General features: G+C 38.6%; 1 protein-coding gene across 1 annotated transcript; it reads left to right on the plus strand.

Annotated features, from left to right (window-relative positions):
• The first annotated feature begins 2,854 nt into the window (after positions 1 to 2,854).
• On the plus strand, positions 2,855 to 19,429 carry LOC120448315 (somatostatin receptor type 2). The gene is made up of 4 exons (XM_039630263.1): positions 2,855 to 2,908; positions 16,737 to 17,984; positions 18,316 to 18,363; positions 18,602 to 19,429. Exons 2-4 carry the CDS (start codon positions 16,887 to 16,889, stop codon positions 19,115 to 19,117), a joined length of 1,662 nt encoding a protein of 553 aa, XP_039486197.1. The 5' UTR covers positions 2,855 to 2,908; positions 16,737 to 16,886; the 3' UTR covers positions 19,118 to 19,429.
• The last annotated feature ends 740 nt before the right edge of the window (positions 19,430 to 20,169 follow it).

Here is a 20,169-nt window from a genome sequence, read left to right on the forward strand (position 1 = left end):
TCATATGAACAATCCTTGCTAGCTCTGGGTGAATTTTTTAGCCTTTCAAATTTTATGGCCTGGCATTAAATTGACGCCGAATGGCGTAGACAGCCGAGGAAGTGAGATGAAAGTATAAATTTTCACCCGGGCTGGGGGCGGGTTCTTGCACCCGAGCTCCTTCTGCCACATCAATTTAATGTGCTTCAGCTAATTTGCTTTTTATTAAGAGATACCCGAGCATTCGCCACCAAACAAACTCAGCAGTTGGAGACTGAGCAGGTGGGCGTGGCTGGAAAGTAGAAGAAGTAGGCGGGAGAGGGATGGTAAATTGCATGTCCTGTGGAGATCCTGGCCCGCATACCGTAGACAAACAGCATGCGCGGCATTTATAGCTAACGGCTTATTACGCTGTAAATAATTTTCATAAAAATAAAAGTAACAGCGAGGAGATTCCCTGGCAATTAAGATTAAGATACAAAATTGGAACTAGGAGATTTTAAAATAATGGTCCAAGCGAATAGTATTGAAAACAATTCTAGGCATTATATATGGTAACAAAAGGAATATTGTTTTAAAGTTTATAAATGGTAAATGAAAGTAATAGCATTCGTCAAGAAAGAAGGGCTTACAAATTTGTACTCTTTCCACAAAATTTGTATACATTTCTTTTATATTTTATAACCGAACATCCTTTAAAAGTTTGTTAAGAAACTTGCGAGGTATCAGTTTCTCTTGACTTTCTCACTTCGCTTTTATAACCGAAAAAGTAAAACTCCGTCGGCAACAATTCAATCCGAGTCATTCAACAACATTCCTCGGTACCCCTCTTTTTATCGCCTCCATCCTCCGCATTTTAATGCAGTTTCCGGAGCTGCAGGATTCGCCGTGTTCTGCAGTAAAAACATTTTAAACGTGTATAAATCGGGAATTTATGGGTGAAGCCAGAGCCAAAGCGGCTTTAAAAATGAACAGCTTTAATAAACTGGGTGAGCGCTCTTAAAAGGAATAAAAAATAAAAACAAACGAAATAACCGCAGTGGTTAATTAATACATGAGCGGGATCAAACAGTAAGCTGCTCTATAAGGATACACGAAAATTGATTGCCCATGCAGATCGAGTGACAACAGTAGTCTAAAGTAAAAAACAAACAATTTTTTCCTTTTAAGCCCGGCCAATGAACCCGGTCTGAACAAGCAAATGGTGAATACATTGTTTGCTAGGTCGGCAAACTGAAGTGTTGGTAAACCTAAACTGCAAAAGGAAAATAATTTCAGCAAATAGGAGTTAAAGCTATAAGTACAAAACATTTTCTCGATTTTTGAAATTAGTTTTTACATTTTGAGTTATTCTATTAATATAGGTTTTTTTTTAGAGTATAGAACTTTTGCATATGTTCAATGGCGATAAAGTATTATTCATTTGCATTCATGTGTTACAATATCTGCAATTAACAGCATAATGTTCGAATACGATTGCTGTTTCGATTTTTACTAATTTTTTTGTACTTTTTTGTTTTTTTCTATTAAGACATTTTTATCGTTATTTATCATTTTATTATATGAGGTTTATCTCATATAAATACATTATCATGAATAATTCATTTAAATATCTGTATTGAAACAATGACCTGTTCATAAGCTATACGTATTTACATTTATATAGAATAATACATTATCAAGAGATTATATGTACTCCATACATTACAGGCATATTTAGTATATTTTTAGATATTTTAGTATATTAGGATTTCCTCAGAGTTCTGGTGCGTTAACTAAATAATCTAAGTAATCATCTTTCAGGTATCAAGGCAACCTATCCCCAGCCTCTGGAAAACTGGCGAAAACAAAGACGCCGCCAAATGGAATATGGGCGATTATTTATTTGGAATACAAATGCATGAGAGAGCATTTCAAAGCGTTGACGTCACAGAACTGAAAACAGCGAAAAAGATTGCATTGACACTTTCATAAATCGACGTCTGACTTATTACCGATAATTGGTGGGAATTGTTATGGCCTGGCCAGCGTATTTATTTATTTTCGTTCTTGACTCCGCCCGACGCAACCGATTTGTTTGTAAACAAATGTGCTGCCGACATAAAAGGGGCCACCATCAAATGAAAAACCAAAGAACGATGAACATTAAACGCTCCGAATTGCGGGCATTAAAAACCCATTAACATAAAAACTAATATTAAATAATATAAACACCTTGTTGAAGAAATAAGCACGGTGGGGCGTAACATTTAGTGCCATTATGATAGCGAAACGAACATATTTAAGGCACTGTTTCTTAACAGTGCCCGGCAAACAGGTAAGCTGTTGGCCAAAAGACCACCCACTTGGCCATGTTAAGCGTTAGCAGTCGGCTGGAAATCATTTTCGGAATCGGAATTCGCATAACAGTCGCATTTCGGTAGCCGAGGAAAAGGTGGATATATAGCACATATAGATACACGAACCGCCATTCGGATGAACAGCTGAACAGCTGTTCGGCTGCTGGCTTTTAGCCACTCAATGGGCCATCATCATCATCGTATTTGATGTTAGACAGTGAATTTCTTGGGCGGCTTCAGTCGTTGCCTGTCAACAAAACGATGCGAACGTGTCCAAAAGCCTTGCTCTTCAAGAAAATACAAATTAATACTTGAATTCATTCGCGAAACGGTCTGAAGAACTTGGCTCAAACATTTCCGATTTTGGAGTCAAGTGGAAACAAAATAATCAAAGCGTTTTCTAAACGGCTAGTTATAACCGAATCTCACCCGACCAAATGTAATTTCAAGCAAGAAATAAAACTCGTGAATATTTAATAAACCAGAAATACGCAGAAACTGCACATCAAAGAAACGTGTTCTCTTATCCAGTAATAATTTTCACAATTCTCCCAAAAAAGAAAACTGCCGAAAAACGCAATTTTGTCAAGGTAAATATTATTTCTGCCATATCGTACTATAAATCTCCCTTAAAATGAACTCCAAGGCACTGCTCTCTCTCGTTCGGTGCATAAACACAAGTTACGATTCCCCTAAGCCATAATACAAGTAAACAAAATACCGAAAACAAAAAGCAAAAAACCGAATAATGCAAAAAGTGTCAAATTTATGCGAAGCGGTAAAAGACGACAGCCGGAAATTTATATGGCTTATGAGTTGAGTCGAGTCGAGTCGAGATGAGTTGCGTTGAGTTGAGTTGAAGGATGGAAACCTTTCCATCTGGCCTGTGTGTGTGATTGTGCTTTAACCTCAAGGATTTTTATTTGCCTCCTAAAATGCTTTGAAATGCGGCAGAATTGTTGAATTGTTTTGTTTGCGTGGGTGTCAACTTGTTTGTTCCCGTAATTGTGTTGTAAACATATTTTGTATTCGCTTTTGGGCCCCTTTTTCTGAGGCAAAACAAAAATGTTTTCTACAATTGATAGCGCTTTGATGGCCGAGATAACATTATAGAGCAATTGTTATCAAATGGTGGATACAAATTTCCCCACTAGGCCAATTTCAAGCCACAGTTCACAAGCTAAAATATAAATAGCCCGACAAATTAAAAGTAAATAAAAAAAGATGTACGCAGTTACGAATTGGCCAGCAAGAGATCTACTTTAAACGTATAACCTGCCAGACAGTCTTCGTTGATTTATTATTTATAAACTTCATTTAAAGCGTGCCCAACTATACCAGTCCTTCTTACAACCAATTTTGACTTCCAAGTCTGGGTGGAAAAATCATGTTGAACAAAAGACAGTACGGGCTATATAATATTAAAGAGGGAAGGCTCCGTAGTCGAGGATAAAAAGATATAAAAGCAGAGCCTTAAAGACCAGAACAAGTAGCTTCTGTTCCGCATGTCTTGCTTTTTGTTACAAAAGAAAACGACCAAATCGCATATGCAATGTCATAAAAGTGTTATACGAACAGTAAACGACATAAAAATCATCCAATCAAGAAGTGATATTGAACTAATCCCAAAATTCACAGAAAAACTCTAGTTCGTCTTATAAATGTTTGGCACTTTATCACAAATTTTTATAAAACAAATGTTTAAAAAACTCTGCCTTCTACGAATATCTACTGTACCCACATTCATTATGTAGGTGGCTGGTTTATATTGGCGGAAAAGGGCTTTATGTGCCAGCGAAATGGTTTGCCAAATTTGTCAAGAAAACTGTATGAAAGGGGAGTCCACCGCATGTGCTGCACCCATGAAAGCAGATGGAATTCAAAATTCTTAGTGCCGATAGCGTTGTACTCGTAATGCAAGTGCAACTTTCACTGCAGGGGCTGTCAGAGTGAATTGCAGCATACTTTTGGGGGCAGACTGCCAAATATCTCACTGAGCCATTTTCGGTAGGGAACCGCTTCAGATGTGGGCCAATTCACTCCCGTTTCAACAATGCAGCAGCAAGACAAAAAGGCTAAATTAATAAACGACTAGAGAGGGTGCCACCGAGTGCAAAAGTGTGAGGGGAACCGCCTTTGGAGACCGCAAACTCAATGCAGATAATTAAATGTAATTACATAATGTGTTTGTATTTGCGACTCTTCCGAGTCCATCTACGTGTCTGTGCACTTGCCCTTGCTTGTGTGAGTAATTACGTGCTTATTGCCAGCACCAGTTTAAAAAACAACAAGAACATCCCAACAGCACAGGACACACAATGTAGCAACAATCTAAGCCCATGAAATATGTTATTGCTCGGAAGTCAAGCGTCCTAGAATTGCCGTCAAATAACCCAGATATTTTCATCAAGAATTTGATATACAGTTTCAATGGAAACAATCTTTTAAAACTAATAAATTTATAGAGCACGAGTTCTGCTTTAAATTTATTCACATTTCGATTGCACCTAATTTACGACCATTTATATGCGCAAATAAATGAGCGCAGCGATATTAAATGCCCAAATTTGTGAAAATTGATAAACTATCATAAAATTTATAATTTGCTTTAAAACAGCTTTCTGCTATTTTGCCATGTGTGCGTATAATTATATTTTGAAATATTCATTTTTTAGCTTATCTTTAAACGTGCCTACTTCACTTATAAACTAATTGGGAGTATATTTACAAAATAATTCATCTATTTAAGTTATTTCTTCTTATGTTGAAGATTTTGTAAAGTAAGCTAATAGAAAGCTTTATTAAAGGAATGGCAAGGTGAAACTTTTAATTATCGGTAATGATATTCAACAAGGTCCTTTAATTCTTATTGCTGAAATTGCCTTTCATTATTTTCATTGATGTACAAAATACATCAAGTGTCTTTCATTATTTTTATTAATTAAATATACCAGAACGGTTTTCATTTGAAAAGCCAAACCAAAAAATTGAATTGTTTCCTTCCATCATGTCGCTCAACTTCACTCAGAAAGCAAAAATATTTTTGAAAAAACAAATTAAGTTCATCAGAAACGCAAAAAACCGCTCAGAATGAAAGAGTAATTAAACTGCAAAAACAATCTGGCAAACGTATCTGCGTATGAGTAAATATATCTTTATTACGGCATAATGTGCTACTGTTATTTGATAAGAGCTTATGACGATGACGCGCACGTTATTCGGGGATGTATCCCGCACCTCTGTCCGCGCTGTGGAGTCAATAAAATGTAATTAAATCGACATTGTTATCACCAGCAGACTAGCAAACACAGACAGACCCCCACTAACACTACCGCGGTATCTGTGCATTTATATCAACAAAACAGATAGAAATTGCTTTCCGATATTACGACTTGCAAGATACCCGCTATTTCTGTGGTTTTGTGAGCCTATTAAAGCTTGTACCAAAACGATTGGTTTCGTATCGTTGTGCACGAGTTTAGTAAAAGATGAAGGCCCTATAATTCATTCAAATAATTTGCTTATTCTTTACCTTTTTTGAAGAATAAACAAAGTAGACTCTTTTCACACCTTTCACACAATTGCTGGGTAGAATCAAAGTTTCCATCTCAGCAGAATACTTCCCTGTATTGATAGCAAACTTTGGATCTGGTTTTAGTTATTGTTTTTGTGGATACAGTAGCCGTTATTGTTCGTGCAACCCAATTGAAAAAAAATAACAATTAAAATTGCAATTTTCTATTCAAGGCAGCCGCCTTGTTTGATGCACTTAGACACCCACAATCACCAGATAGCACTCGGTTAGAAATTCTAATTGAATTTAAATTGATTTTAATAGTTGAGCACCCAAATGACCAAACACTGCTCTAATTTTACCTGAAAATTAAACAAAGCCCATTAACAGCCTATGCAAAACAACAAATTAAGACGTCCGATAAAAGCATAGAACTGTGATAAAAACAAGTTTCCTTAAGCTCTTATAAATCTATTAAAACTTTCGGCATTGAAAAAATACCCCTCACAAAGTTACCAGAAGCAGATAATGAGCTCAAAAATTGATCTAAATTGGAAAAGGAAAAGTTTTCCAGCAAGCAGCCGCAAAAACCAAATTAATTTCCCAGTGAGTCTCCACCATTGATCGAAAAAAATTTCCGAACTAATTGTGCTATGTGAATTATGTAAAAAAAAACAGTAACAAAATGTAAAAAGTTTTGCGGGAACGAGGCCGTCAGAGAGCAAATAAAGTTGGCAGTAAAATGAAATAGGGCCAAACTCTGAGTTCTATTCAAATTTCATTCCTGACCCTTTAAGTTGTTTATCGTCACTTGAACTGCCCTTTCCGAATTCCTCTCATTGCCTTTCTGAAGCGCTTCCACTTTGATTTATAATTTTTTCGGTTTTCTTTCGTCCATTGAAATTCATCAAGTGCTATCACTTGGCCTCTTCCTGTAACGCTTTTAATTGAAATTTCAGTCAAAGGTGCTCCCGAAAGCTGTTAAAAAAGTCTAACCCAAATGGATGGAAAACGCGAACAAAAAGGGTCGGGCAAAGCGAAATGGCCCCAATGAGCTGAAATTGAATTACAAGTTTTTTCGCGGATTGCCAACCGAAATTAAATAATTTAAATGAGCCCACAATTGCGTATCGCATTTGCCATAAATGAAACGAGACTAAACTGTACACTTTCACGGTCACATGATTAAATTGCTGGTAAAAACTGTTAATAAGTCTGCAGCAAGTCAGGTTTTTTTTTAAAAGTGAATGTGTGTTAATCCCTACTCCACTTAACCTCTACAACTTTGTGGCTGCCTTCAATCGGTGCAATGGATAAGAGCGTCAATTACATTTTGCAATTACCCAAACAGAAGCAATAACCAGAAACCTTTGTAGGTGTGGAACTATATATGAAACATCCTCTCAAAAAACCTCTTTTTCTCTCGCAGCAAATGAATATATCCTCTCTTGCATCGATCCCCTTCTTTTTTCCATCATTTTTCCACTGTTTTTTTCTGGGTCCGCAGTGTGCAGTGGGCTTGGACTACAGTTCCTTCTGCTGTCCATTGCATAATTCAGTCGAGTCCATCTTGTCCTTGTGCCTCCACACTTGGAAGGGAAAGCAGCGCGTGGGTGAGGGTGAGTGGTCAAAATACCGATTCGCAGTGATACGTCAGTTCATCAAGCCGAGTTCAGTTTGGCAGTCCATATGCGTTTCGCCCTCGAATTGCTCTGCCTTGCCCGCCGTAGTCTAGGTGGCACTGCATCATTGTGGTAGTTTCATTTCCAAATTGAGTCGTAGAACTCATCCATTTCTGCTTGCCAGTAGATTTAAATTCCTTGCCAATTGAGAATTCCATTTAAAGGCCAAAAATGTTCGCATTAGCTGATTCATTTTAATTAGAGCGGAGTTACAACATTTTGTGGAAACACACACTGAAAGAAAACATTGAAATTCCTCAATCACAAGAATATATTTGTTTAAAATTCAAGACAAAAAAATATTTATATATTGAAGTTTAACATCACATAGCCTTTAAACAACTTTGTACTTAGTTTGTGGAACTGAAAATGACGTAAATATTGATATTGCTTTGCACATTGTTTTTATGAGAGCATAACCATTTTTTCTGAGTGTGTTTTGCGGCAACATCTGTCACGTCATCGTGTCAGGCCAGCCGGTCTTGGTTTCATGGAAATGTTGGGCAAAATTGCGGGCACACACATCAGACCAAATCGGTAGGCAGTCCTGAGTTATGCGTGGATCTGTCGGCTTGGCTAAAATAGATGGCTAATGTTTGCATAATATGAACGTCGTTTTGTATAGTAAATCAGCAGCGACCACTTTATGTTAATAGCTAATCATGGAACCTGTCAACGCGGTATTTTGTGAATTTCGTGCAAAATAAAATAGTTTAAATATAATCTGGTATGCGCGGCTTTTAGTTTGGTTGACAATCCTTAATTTTAACGGATTATACAGTATATCAGCTCAAAAGCATTTAAGCCTTTTTGATAGCATATGGTGCTTTTCATTGGCCATGCTTCTATCTAGCGGCCTATAAATTTATAGAATTCAATGGGAAATTTGCCGAAAATAGTAATCGCTGTTTAGCGGCTAAAGTGATTTACTCTGACATCAGTCCATTTAGAAAACCTATCCTAACCCTGGATTGCCCATCCAGCCGATTGAAAACTTAAAAGTGCAACAAGTGTTTGGAGTCCGGAAAATTTATCGATGGCAAAACTTGTGCTCCCAGTGAATTACGACAAGTTGGTCTCTAGGAGGAAATTCTCCTGACTCCGCTTTCCCTTAACATTTTCTTCTGCTGCGGACGAACTCGAAGATAAATGTTGGCAAGTGGCTGGTGCTACTTCCATTCAATTCCATAGGTGGTCCTTCAGAAGAGTCCTTCGAGAGAGCAAGACTTCGGTGCCAAAACATGGGAACAATCTGTGTCGCTTGCGAGTGGCGGAAAAATTTAATTGTGCAGTCGGGTGACTAATTGAAAACTTTCAGCTTGAACGACGAAAATAGGAAAAAACTTCTAAGGCAGAAAAACATTGAGAAATTGCTGGTGAAAATTGGATTGTCTTGTTTTCCTTGTTTTTGCTGCCTGACAAGCAGAGAAGTTCCTGTTACATAAAATGAGTGAAATGCTTTGTCAAACTATAGATTGCATAAAGTTTTCCAGTGGGATTAATTGTTCTTAAAATGACATACAACGTGGGGCTTAATTGTTGGAGACGTCATGAGATTGCTATCAATAATAGATACTTTTTAAGATACTTTCTCATTCGAATATTGTGTAATTATGGATTTCCGTCAAGCCCGTAGTAAAGCATATGCATAAAGCAAGCAAAACTAATATTTTCCTTAGATGTTATTCCAAATGACACTTTTGCGTTTCTAACTTTATTAATCCCATCAAGAGCGAAACCATTTAGCGTGTTTTATAGCCTCGGTCTTGGCCAGAACAATTTATGGACTCTTTTCTGCCGGAATTTCCTGTTTTCATTTGGAATATTTAGAGGCGCAGTCATCGTTTTTATGGGTTCATGTTTCACTTAACCAACAGTCGGTCGGTTATTTTGTGGTCATAAATTTTATGCCAACTTACTTAGGCTCTGTCATGTTCGAAAAGTCATAATTTTGGTGGGTCCGTTCGGTTAAACAATTTCAATGATCTGAATATCGGGTTTTAGTTTGTACCCATCCCATTTGCCTACTCATATTTATATACAGAAACATGTTTTGCTTCTGTGTCGCTGCTTTTTACGATGTTGACCTCCATTTCGGCTTGTTTGTATAGTATGTTCTGTTCCGATACGATTTATTTGGACACTGTCCGTTTATCGCACCATCACGTCCTGCTGCCCGTTTTTCTTCAAGGAACACAGAAAAAGTCCACAAATTTTTTGCAAACAATCCTTTGCTCCACATATTTTTATTACAAGTCAAAGGCCGATGATGAGGTTGGATGTAATGGTTGAGGGGAGAAAATTCTTATAGACTGCGTGAACGACTCGCAACTTTGTCACATTCCATTGGCATTTTACAAGCATTCCCCCATCCACATATTTTCCATTTTATTGTTCAGTCATTCTACACATTTGCATCTCTTTCCCAACTTTTCAGTGCCTATCTGTGTGTAATAAATGTTATTTCATGGTACTCTATTAAAACTGAAAGTGTATACGAGTATTGCAAAAATGATCAAGGTAATGTTTATAAATTAAAACAGTTATCAATGCTGAATAAATATACAATCTGTTAACATACGATTTAGAGTTAGTATTTTATTTTAGTTTGTTGCCAACAATTTTTTTATATCTTAAAAGCAAAAGGGTATCACTTTCTGTAAGCACAACAATAATTTCTCAATTTCATGCTGACTGTAAAGTGATACGTTCGTGTGGCGATTTAAGTAGTCATTGCTATGGAAATTTTGTATCTTTGAATCTCAAATCTCTGAATAAAATAGCAAGAAAGCACCGTAAAATGGGAATTGCCTGTTATTATTTATTATTTTTTAATTTCCCAAACATGCACTTCATTTTCGTTTATGGTTTCGCTTAGTTTTGCCTTCATAAATTCGAAATCACTTATCTTGGTGTTGTGTTTCTCGCTTATTTGTCCCGAGCACTAAGATTTCGTGACACAATTCTTCTCACGCACGAGCTGTAAGCCATAACCAGAATGAATATGAAAATCAAAACGGAAAAGTCCACAAGCGAATAATCCACCGCACTGGATATGGGAACCCACTAAGTTGTCTTTAAATTCAGCACGCGCTTTTCAGGAGTTTTCCCAGCTCCTTGAATTTTCCCCTCGCACTGTCGCTGTCTTAGTCTGTTTTCATTTCCATTTCCCTCCGACCATAGTTTTCAACCTCGTCTAGACACTGATTTGAGTTGATTTTGCTGTTGCTGGTTTCAGCTCCCCCCGCTCTCCCCGCGCCCCTTGCCAGAAATTAATTTATTGTCTAAATGGTGAGGGGGAATCTCATAGTGGATATACCAAAATGGGCGCTTTGGGCGTGACACATCGTTGACGCTGACATTAAATGTTGCTGAAAGAGCGCGTGGCTCATTTTCCTTTATTTTTACACTCTGCGTGAAAATTCATCGTCAAAAGGTCGGCTATGCCACCTTCTAAATCGATTGGTGTTTTTTTTTGGACGGCGAACGCAGCAAAAATCGAGTTATTGAGACAACAAAAGATCAAAAAAAAAAAGGACAATATTTGTAAGCGGAAAAATAGCATGAAGTTGACTTTTAAACGTTGAGCACACAATTCTCATATTTTTGTCCTATTGTGACATAAAAAATATAGCATATTAAAACGAGTTATAATTAAATTATACTTAAAAACAGTAAAAACTACCTAAATCATAGTAATAATACAAAAAAAATATGTTAACATTATTATTGTCCTTAGAGCTATAAAGAAAATTGTATACTATAGATTTAATACATTTGACTAAATTATTAGTGACATTAATGACATTCCCATTTCATCATTTTTGATTTCCTTTGAACGGAATTAAAGTCGCTGAAAAATCGTTTTATACAAATATTAAATGTATATCTTACTTTTGAGTATGATACCCGTATAGCATTCTGTAGCATTGTACTTTATTTATCTTTCTTTTCGGTGGAAACCAACCTTACACAATGTCATACACACACAGTTACACAATGGGTAGCTGTAAAAATTGCGTGTCCAGGGGGCGTGGCCCGCCCCTTACAAAGTTAACAAAGTGCCTTTTATGTAGGCGTTTTATTTTACCTTAGCATTTTCCTTTGTTTTCGTGCACTTTATTTTGGTTTCGGTGAAAAATTCATGAAAATGGTAAATGCTTGCTCATGTCTTTGACTGCTATTGTTTACATATTGTTAATATATGATATATTTCAGTAACTCACTTAAAGCTCAGAAGTAAAATTTTCGTTAAAATTGTATTTTTCCCTCAAGGGCTGTGTACCAAATTGTTTTGAAGGGCAATTGAAAGGACTTTCAAGGCCTCTGCATTAACGGAAAATCCTTAAGCTAAATTTGAGTTTTCAAGTCATACAATCATAAATAGGAGGCAAAATGTAATAGCTACTCTTCTACCAGGTTAAGGTGAACAAATACATAAACCTGTTTGCAGCATTACTTTTTAAATATTAAATTAAATGTTCGGGTAATAATTAGTATTTGTTTTCCAATTTTAATGCTCATTTTATTTAGTTCTCTCCCTGCTTCCTGCTGAGTAAGAGATTTATATAAATCCTGATTTTGCTGTCCCTGCTATTTGCATTAGAATGCTCTACGGGAAATGGTTCAGTATCATCCCGCCGAGCGATCCGGATCTTTATGTCCTCCACTGTTGGTCTATCCACTGAGGCTTATTTATGCGAGCATGTCGGCGTTAAATTGGATAATGGAAATTGGATTCGAGCCGAGCTTTTCTGGCCTAAACGAAAACGCCCAGGCCGAAGGCCGTGTGTATAACTGAAACTTTGTGCGGCCGAGTCGATGGCACTTCACTTGATTACTGGCCCACAAGGGCAAGGCCGTCAGGCGATGGCGACACGTGTGGGTCGACACCTGTTGAGGTGGGATAAATCAGGGGGGAAATATTAGAAAAAACGTTGGAAAGGGGAAGGGGAGGAGGGCCGGGCCATCTGCCCTTCGCAAACATCGCCTTATTAATATTAATGAGCATATGGTGGTGGGGAACAAACGACAAACAGGCAAAGCAAAACTTCCCGTGGCCAACGCCACCACCCTATCTCATCGATGGATGCCAACGTCATTTACGATGTGCGAAAATAAATATTTAATTATTTATAAATCATGACCTGGCCAAACGACAATGACGTAGCACCCGGAATCCAGAATACGGAATCCGGCATCCAGGTGAGAACGTGATCTCTCCGCCGCCGCACGAATGAGCACGGATTCAAGTCGAGACCTGGGTCGGGTCATGGTGTAAATACATAACGTATGGCAACATATTTTGTCAGGCGTCAGTGGGAGGCAAATCTACTAAAGCGAGTATATGTGGGGATAAATGTGTGGAAATTGACACCGTAACTCAATCTATGAGAACCTAAACAAGTAGTATAAGCTTGAAGAAGTGTCTGGAGCTTTAATTGCAAAACATAAAAATATATATATATATTTAATTCATTAAAATATTTAAATCTTAATTAAAACCCGAATTGAATTTGACCCAATTATTCTGTTCAGAAAGCGATATTTAAAAACCCATTTAATCTATTCTAATAGGTGGTGTGAGTCAAATATGGCTTAAATACTTTACTAATTTGATTCCCATTGGTATTACAATTAATAATTTAGTCTGCATCATGCATAGCTCATAAGCATGCAATTAAATATAATCTGCTTTAGACATGTGCATCCGCTCGAAACCAACTTAAGCTTAGGCCACTGATTAAAGCTATTTCACTAAAATAATAAGAGCAAATGAGTTTAAATCCTAATTCCGATGCAATCAGGCTCAGTTTGCTGTCAGTCAATTACACGCGTCACTCCTTAATTACTTTGATTTTAATTTAGCATCTCGATTGGATGCAGCTAATCAGAGTCAGTCGTGAAATGTGAAATTGAATCATGATAGAGCGCACCAAACATTAGTTGGCCAATCGGCCTAATTCACCCATGTGCAAATGTATATATGATTCCGTTCCAATTTCCAGAGATTAATGGATGGGTATAGGTGAGTTTTTTTTGTGCATTTACCAATTAACTTAGTTGACATAAGCCGATTTGGCGTTTATTTGCGGTTCGTGGGTTGCCTAACAGATCGCATGAAATTTTTAATTAAGCAAATGGCTTCCACACTCGGAAATCAAAGGAGCACATGTCGGTTTATATGCTTGGAAAAACAAATCAACAGAGCGTTCTAAAGTTAAAAAGCTGAAGGAAAGAGAGCTTCTAAGTGGAACTTAACCGTGCACTTCACGGCAGAAGTGAAAATTTATGCCACAGACGACCAGAACAAAGCCGAGCTGGAAGATGGGGAACCGGGGAAAATGGAGAAAATGGGAAACTCTATGCATGACAATGACTTTGGCCAATGAGTGAGAAAGATAACAGCTAAAGTTTGCCCACCGTTCTCAGGTGGAACAAAGGCGCTAAAAACAAAATGGTATTTTTCACACGAAAAAAGAAAATACATAAAATTTTGTCGGGTTCTCCAATTTAGTTTTACTTAAGTTTAACAAAGTTTTGCTAAGCAGCATCAAATTTGAATAATAATGTAAATTGAATAGATCCGGACTTGGATTAACCACCATTCTATTTTAAGGTTAATTCTCAAGGCTTTAAGCCTTTTTAGGGTAGACAATAAAACTAAGCAATACAAGTAAATTAGCAGTTAATAAATGCATTAAGCTTAGTAATGGCCAAGGAACACATTTTTTAAAATAATTTTAATCATTTATCTACTTGTGAACGATTTAGGTTATTTCGGGTCTAAAAACAGTATTTATGGTTTCCTTAATGTATCTATCTTATGGTACAGTCTTACTGTACACTGTACAGTCTTACCTGCGTAAGCGAACACAGTGCATGTTCACTGCAGCTAATATAGCAAGGGATGGCCATGTCATATTGGCTCATTAGGAGCGAACGATGGCGCTGCTGCTGCCAATTATGGTTTCATCAGTCACTTGGTCATAACGCAAGCCACCGGAACCCTGCTTTCTTGGTCAGACCAATCGCAAGTCACATGGAGGGAATAGCCCAAATCACATATCTTGTGCTCCACTGGCCGGATCAATCGGTAGTCAAGCGTTTTATGTCCTTTGTGAGCGGGTGAGCGGGTGAGCGGGTGTGGAAAACGGGGTCGGACTTTTGTTAGGCATGGTGCCATCATCGCCAATGGCAACATGTTTAGCAATTGATTGCTAACCTTGTTTGTCCCGGCCAGAAGCTGGCTGTCGAGTGAGCAAGAGCAGACAACGGGACACGGCCACGGTCACTCGGACATTTCCGAGTGGCCTCTCTACTCCTTTCGACCATACCATAATTATCGGCACATATGTCCGTCTAATCAAGGTGCGGCGAAACAGGCTACGAAATCAGTCTTCCGTCGTGTCTTTGAATATCAAAGAAGTGTTCATTTGGAGCTACAGCTTGGCATTTTGGGCAATCAGATAGATGAGAATATACTTCATTTTGAATTTGGTCCGATTGGGTGTAAAGCAAGGATATTTAAATAGATAAGAGTATGGGCAAGATATCCCTAAACAATTAAAGCATTATTTAAAATACGAAATATATTATTTAAAAGTGCATTTCTGGCGTAAGTAGTATTTATAACTTTACAGTATTATAGCTATAGAAAGAAAGGGTATACTATATACATATGTATATATAAGGTAGTAATTCCCGTCTCGCTAGTTCCCTTAATGTACCAATTATTATGTGGCTGACATCAAAGCATCTGCATCTAGGCAATTAAGGAGCTTAATGCGGTGGGTTGAACTTTAACCCGATCGGGTGGCCAGGTCGTTAGGCCCAGCTGCCGGTGACCCACTTAATTCCGGACTGCGAAGCGATCATAAATTCCTTGGCGAGTCGCGCAGTTTATCTAACTAGGATTACGCCAATTAATTAATCAACGGAAATGCTATCTGCCTTGATTTTCCTTTGAATGGTGGGTGGAGTTTCCGCCCCTGCGGCTATTTCCTTTCACTTGGCCTTGGCTTGTTGTATTGCTGGTTTTATGGCCAACGAAAAACTTGACTTCACTTCTTATTGGCGTGTTTTTGGCCAGTGTCTGCCAAAGTTTTAGCTTGGCTACTGACCGAGAAGTTTGCGACCTTCATGGAGCTGTGTAGTATATATGTTTTGTGGTTTCTCCTGCCGCAAAGTTTCCATGTTTCACGCCATATGGAGGACGTTTCACTACAACGCTTAAGTTCTTTGGAAACCTCAAAACAAATGGCTTATTAATTGTGGGCCAAACTTTTGCGACGAGAACTTAAAAATAAATCATTTCAGAATATTATATTTCTGTAGAGCCCAATTATAAAAGTTAACACATCATTTTCAAATGACTGAGTGATAGCCATTGTTCGCACTACATAATAATGAATAATTTGAGTGAAAGTTGTTTGAACTTTAAAGGCACTTCTTGTATTGCGGGCTCATACCATCAAACTGTTGACTCATTTCAAATTCTATTTAATTATTTTTCTGGTCCTGGCACGAACAATAAATTGAGTTTATATGAGTTACGCCTCGCCTTTTGGTCTCACTTTATGAAAAAGTTAATTGCGTGTAGTTGTTGGCTGTACTTTTGTTGTGCCGCTTTACTCTCTGTTTTTTTCTTCATTTTCCACTCGCCTTTCATTTTTCACCCGCCGGAAAGCGAATCATTTTTTCTCACGCTGAGCAGTGCGAAGAAGGCAAACACAAGCAAACGAGCAGAATTTCATATAGTTGATTGCATTGTCTGCAGGAAGATGTTCGCACGATGATGCAGGACATCAAGGACTAAGGACTACGAAGTGGATGGTGTGGTGTGGGGCGGGGCTGGGTTAGTCTTATGAAATGCTGATAGCATGTGCTCAATATTGTCAGTAAATAATACGCGCTTGTTAGAGCCAACTGCATACCAACTGAAATGAACACCGTGAGAATAAACATAACAGAAACTAGAATCTGCTTAATATCTGCTTTCATAAATTTGTATTAAGCCATAATCATAATTCCGAAATAGCTAGTAAGACCTTAAATTCTATGTGAGTGCTGCACAAATCTGAAAATTCTTCTTCAAATATTTACGTTCTTTAAAGCAAATATCTCACTATATATGTATATGTATCATGTATGTTTGTTTGCTGAAACCCGTTGGTCGTAACTAATTAATACTTCTCGGGCTTCCACATCACTTCATTGCAGAAACCGCAACGTGCAACATGTGACGTCACAGGCATAAAGTATGGAAAGCAAATTAAAATATTTGCCATTTAGCTGGTTTAGCATGCATTGTCGCACTGACTGCCACATACCAACTGGAAATTAGCCGTCAGCCACAGAATCCGAATCGAAATGGAAGGTGGTTGGTGGCGAGGAGGAGGATGTCTGGGCGGGAAAGCCATCATGGAAGGACACTCGACACCAAATGGGGCAGCTGCAAGCCGCAGAAACAGCAGCAAAAGGACCACCATCGCTACCAATGGCTGTGCCCATTCGGGCATTCTGTTATTTGTGCTGACAGCGATGACACTAACGAGCTTAATAACGCCCACAGAGCAGCTGGCAGTGGCGCCAAATGGAACCACTCCGCAGCAACTGGAGTCCGTGGAGCCCGCAGAGTCCGTGGAGTCCGCGTCGTATCCATCCATAAATGGCACTATGAATGAGACAATGGTGCCCAGTGTGCGACCCCACCTGGACCACAGGAATCGACCGACGCAGGAGAATGGCAGTCACTATTTGGAGTACGACGATGATGGTGCGGACTGTTCGTACAGCTACAACTTCATCCTGAAGCTCATCACGATGATCCTGTATGCACTGGTCTGCATCATCGGACTGTTCGGCAACACCCTGGTGATCTATGTGGTGATGAGGTTCTCCAAGATGCAGACCGTGACCAACATATACATCCTGAATCTGGCCATCGCGGACGAGTGCTTCCTGATCGGCATTCCCTTCCTTCTGTACACCATGCAGGTGGGCAATTGGCCCTTCGGCAACTACATGTGCAAGGCCTACATGGTGAGCACCTCCATCACCTCCTTCACCTCCTCCATCTTCCTGCTGATCATGTCGGCGGATCGCTACATAGCCGTGTGCCATCCCATATCCTCGCCCCGCTACCGAACGCCCTTCGTATCCAAGTTGGTATCGGCCTTCGCCTGGATGACATCCGTGCTGCTCATGCTGCCGGTTATCCTTTTTGCCAGCACAGTGCAGTCCAGCAATGGGAATGTGTCCTGCAACATCGAATGGCCAGACACGCAGAACTCGCACACCGACTCCACCTTCATTTTGTACTCCCTGGTCCTGGGATTCGCCACTCCGCTGACCTTCATCCTGGTGTTCTACTGCCTGGTGATCAGGAAACTACACACCGTGGGGCCGAAGCACAAGTCGAAGGAGAAGAAGCGCTCCCACAGAAAGGTCACCAAACTGGTGCTCACGGTAATAATATACATACAACATTTTGCCAATTTCTGGAATTTACCCTGGCTTTCAAATTTGTATTTCCTTCAGACTAAAAGTAGAAAAATCATATTTATAATGGCTATACTAATATGAAATATTTTAATTTGATATATAATATGATATTTTCAGTATCAACAACCAATTATTCAAATTAGAGTCATTTTGCACTTACTTGCTAAGCTATTCCACCATATAATTATCTAGTATAAGGCCGAATAATTTTCATTTCATTCAATTTTTAATACTAAGACGTTTATTAAATAATTATAATAATATGATTATACAATATATTTCTTCCACTCTGCAGGTCATAAGTGCGTACATATTCTGTTGGCTTCCGCACTGGATTTCACAGGTGAATAATTGTATACATTGCAGTATGTACTGGTATCAAACAGATTATCTTTGTGAACTGCAAAACACAAGTGCAGTACCTTATTATTTTTTCCTTTAAGATTGCTTTTAAAATTTTTTGTTAGTTACTTGTAGGGTTTTATTAGGTATAAAAATTAATAAATGTTTGGGCCTTGCCATAAACTGCACGTTTTTAAAATAGCATTTGTAGAATACCCCCTTGTTTTACCATTTTCCAGGTGGCTTTGATCAGCTCCGCTCCTCAACGATGTGCATCTCGCCTGGAGCTGGCCGTCTTCCTGGCCTGCGGATGCCTCAGCTACTCCAACTCGGCCATGAACCCCATCCTGTACGCCTTCCTGAGCGACAACTTCAAGAAGAGCTTCATGAAGGCCTGCACATGTGCGGCACGCAAGGATGTAAATGCCCAGTTGCAGCTGGAGAACAGTTTCTTCCCCAAGTTCGGCAAGGGCAGGCAATCGGAGCGGCTTCTCGGGGGCAATGGAAAAGGTGGCGCCCAACGTGGGGCACAAACCAAGAAGAAGTCCTTGGCGGCGGCGAGGAACAACAATGCTCCGATGGCCACTACAACTACGACGACAACCACCACGACGGGCACGGATGCAGTAACCTGTCTCCAGCCGCCAGTGCAACAGGTGCCAGCCGAGATCCAGGTGGGCAGTCCGGCCACAGTGCTGGTGGTCAATGCGGAGACCAACAACTGTAAGCCACCCGTGCTCCACACGGACTTATAAGACCGGGCTTCCTCGATGCCCCTGGAAACGGTGGTCTTCATCGCCCGGAGGTGAGATTCGCAGGTGGAGCTGGAACTCGATGTGGCCGTCGATCGCCAGCTGTTGAGGCACTCGGAGTGCTTGCTATAGGTCGTTTGAAATGATATTAAAATTTTATACCATTAGGGCCGAGCTACGCGAAAACGGGTAAATTGAATCCCATTTTTATAAGATCGAATCTCAGCAACAAGGAATTTTTAAAAGCCCGACTAAATAATCCTTTGCTTATTATAAATTATCTATATAATAAGCTGTTGGTATTTTTATCCCTACTAACAGGCTGAAGTAGTTTTTCGAAACTTTCTCAACTTTATACATTTTTTCATAAGAAAAGTACTTAAATATTGGTTTAAAAAGTGTAGGTATTAATATATGAAATAGATATTTAATAAATAAAATACTGTTCTGATTTAATAATAAATAGCTAGGTAAGTAATTTTAAGTTGTTCTAGTTCTACTGACAGTTAACTGTAGCTAATATCATATTTTGGACGTTTTCGCATTTGCGAGCTTTTCAGATAAGTGTTTGTATTAGTTTATCATACAGAGTAATTAAGTGTGCATACTTTTATTGTCGTTTCCAAGTTTACATACTCCTCTGGAATAAGCTTAAAAACCTTTTAGCGTTGGTATGCTAGAATAAGTTTGTGTAGCTGGTTGTGGAGCAGTTTGAAAATTTAAAAAGTAACGAATGTTAGCCAAAGGTTTAATCTTAATGTTCAAGAAAAGACTTTGGAGAGCGACATTTAAATTAGTATTTAATGTCGACTATTTGCAAGGATTCACTAAAGTAAAAATGTAAAACAAAAAATATTCCATAAATGCAAATAATTCCATTGGAAATAAAACTTTAAAAGTACTCAATATAAGCTCTACAAATCGAATTAAACTGCAATGTGATTGTTAAAAAAACCATGAACGGTAAAATGAACAATTTGCATAACGATTCATAACAATAATCTTAAACGAAGATTAATTAGCTGTGTATATTTTATTTTACATTAAGCTAATCG

The sequence above is a fragment of the Drosophila santomea genome, chromosome 3L (genome assembly GCF_016746245.2).
Source record: "Drosophila santomea strain STO CAGO 1482 chromosome 3L, Prin_Dsan_1.1, whole genome shotgun sequence".
Taxonomy (NCBI): Eukaryota; Metazoa; Arthropoda; class Insecta; order Diptera; family Drosophilidae; genus Drosophila; species Drosophila santomea.

What these genes read in the sequence shown, in the direction of transcription:
- LOC120448315 (XM_039630263.1), top strand. Translation starts at nt 16,887, where the DNA reads ATGGAAGGTGGTTGGTGGCGAGGAGGAGGATGTCTGGGCGGGAAAGCC. An exon ending in TCACCAAACTGGTGCTCACG is followed by an intron (nt 17,985 to 18,315) that starts GTAATAATATAC and finishes TCCACTCTGCAG; the next exon opens with GTCATAAGTGCGTACATATT. An exon ending in TTCCGCACTGGATTTCACAG is followed by an intron (nt 18,364 to 18,601) that starts GTGAATAATTGT and finishes ACCATTTTCCAG; the next exon opens with GTGGCTTTGATCAGCTCCGC.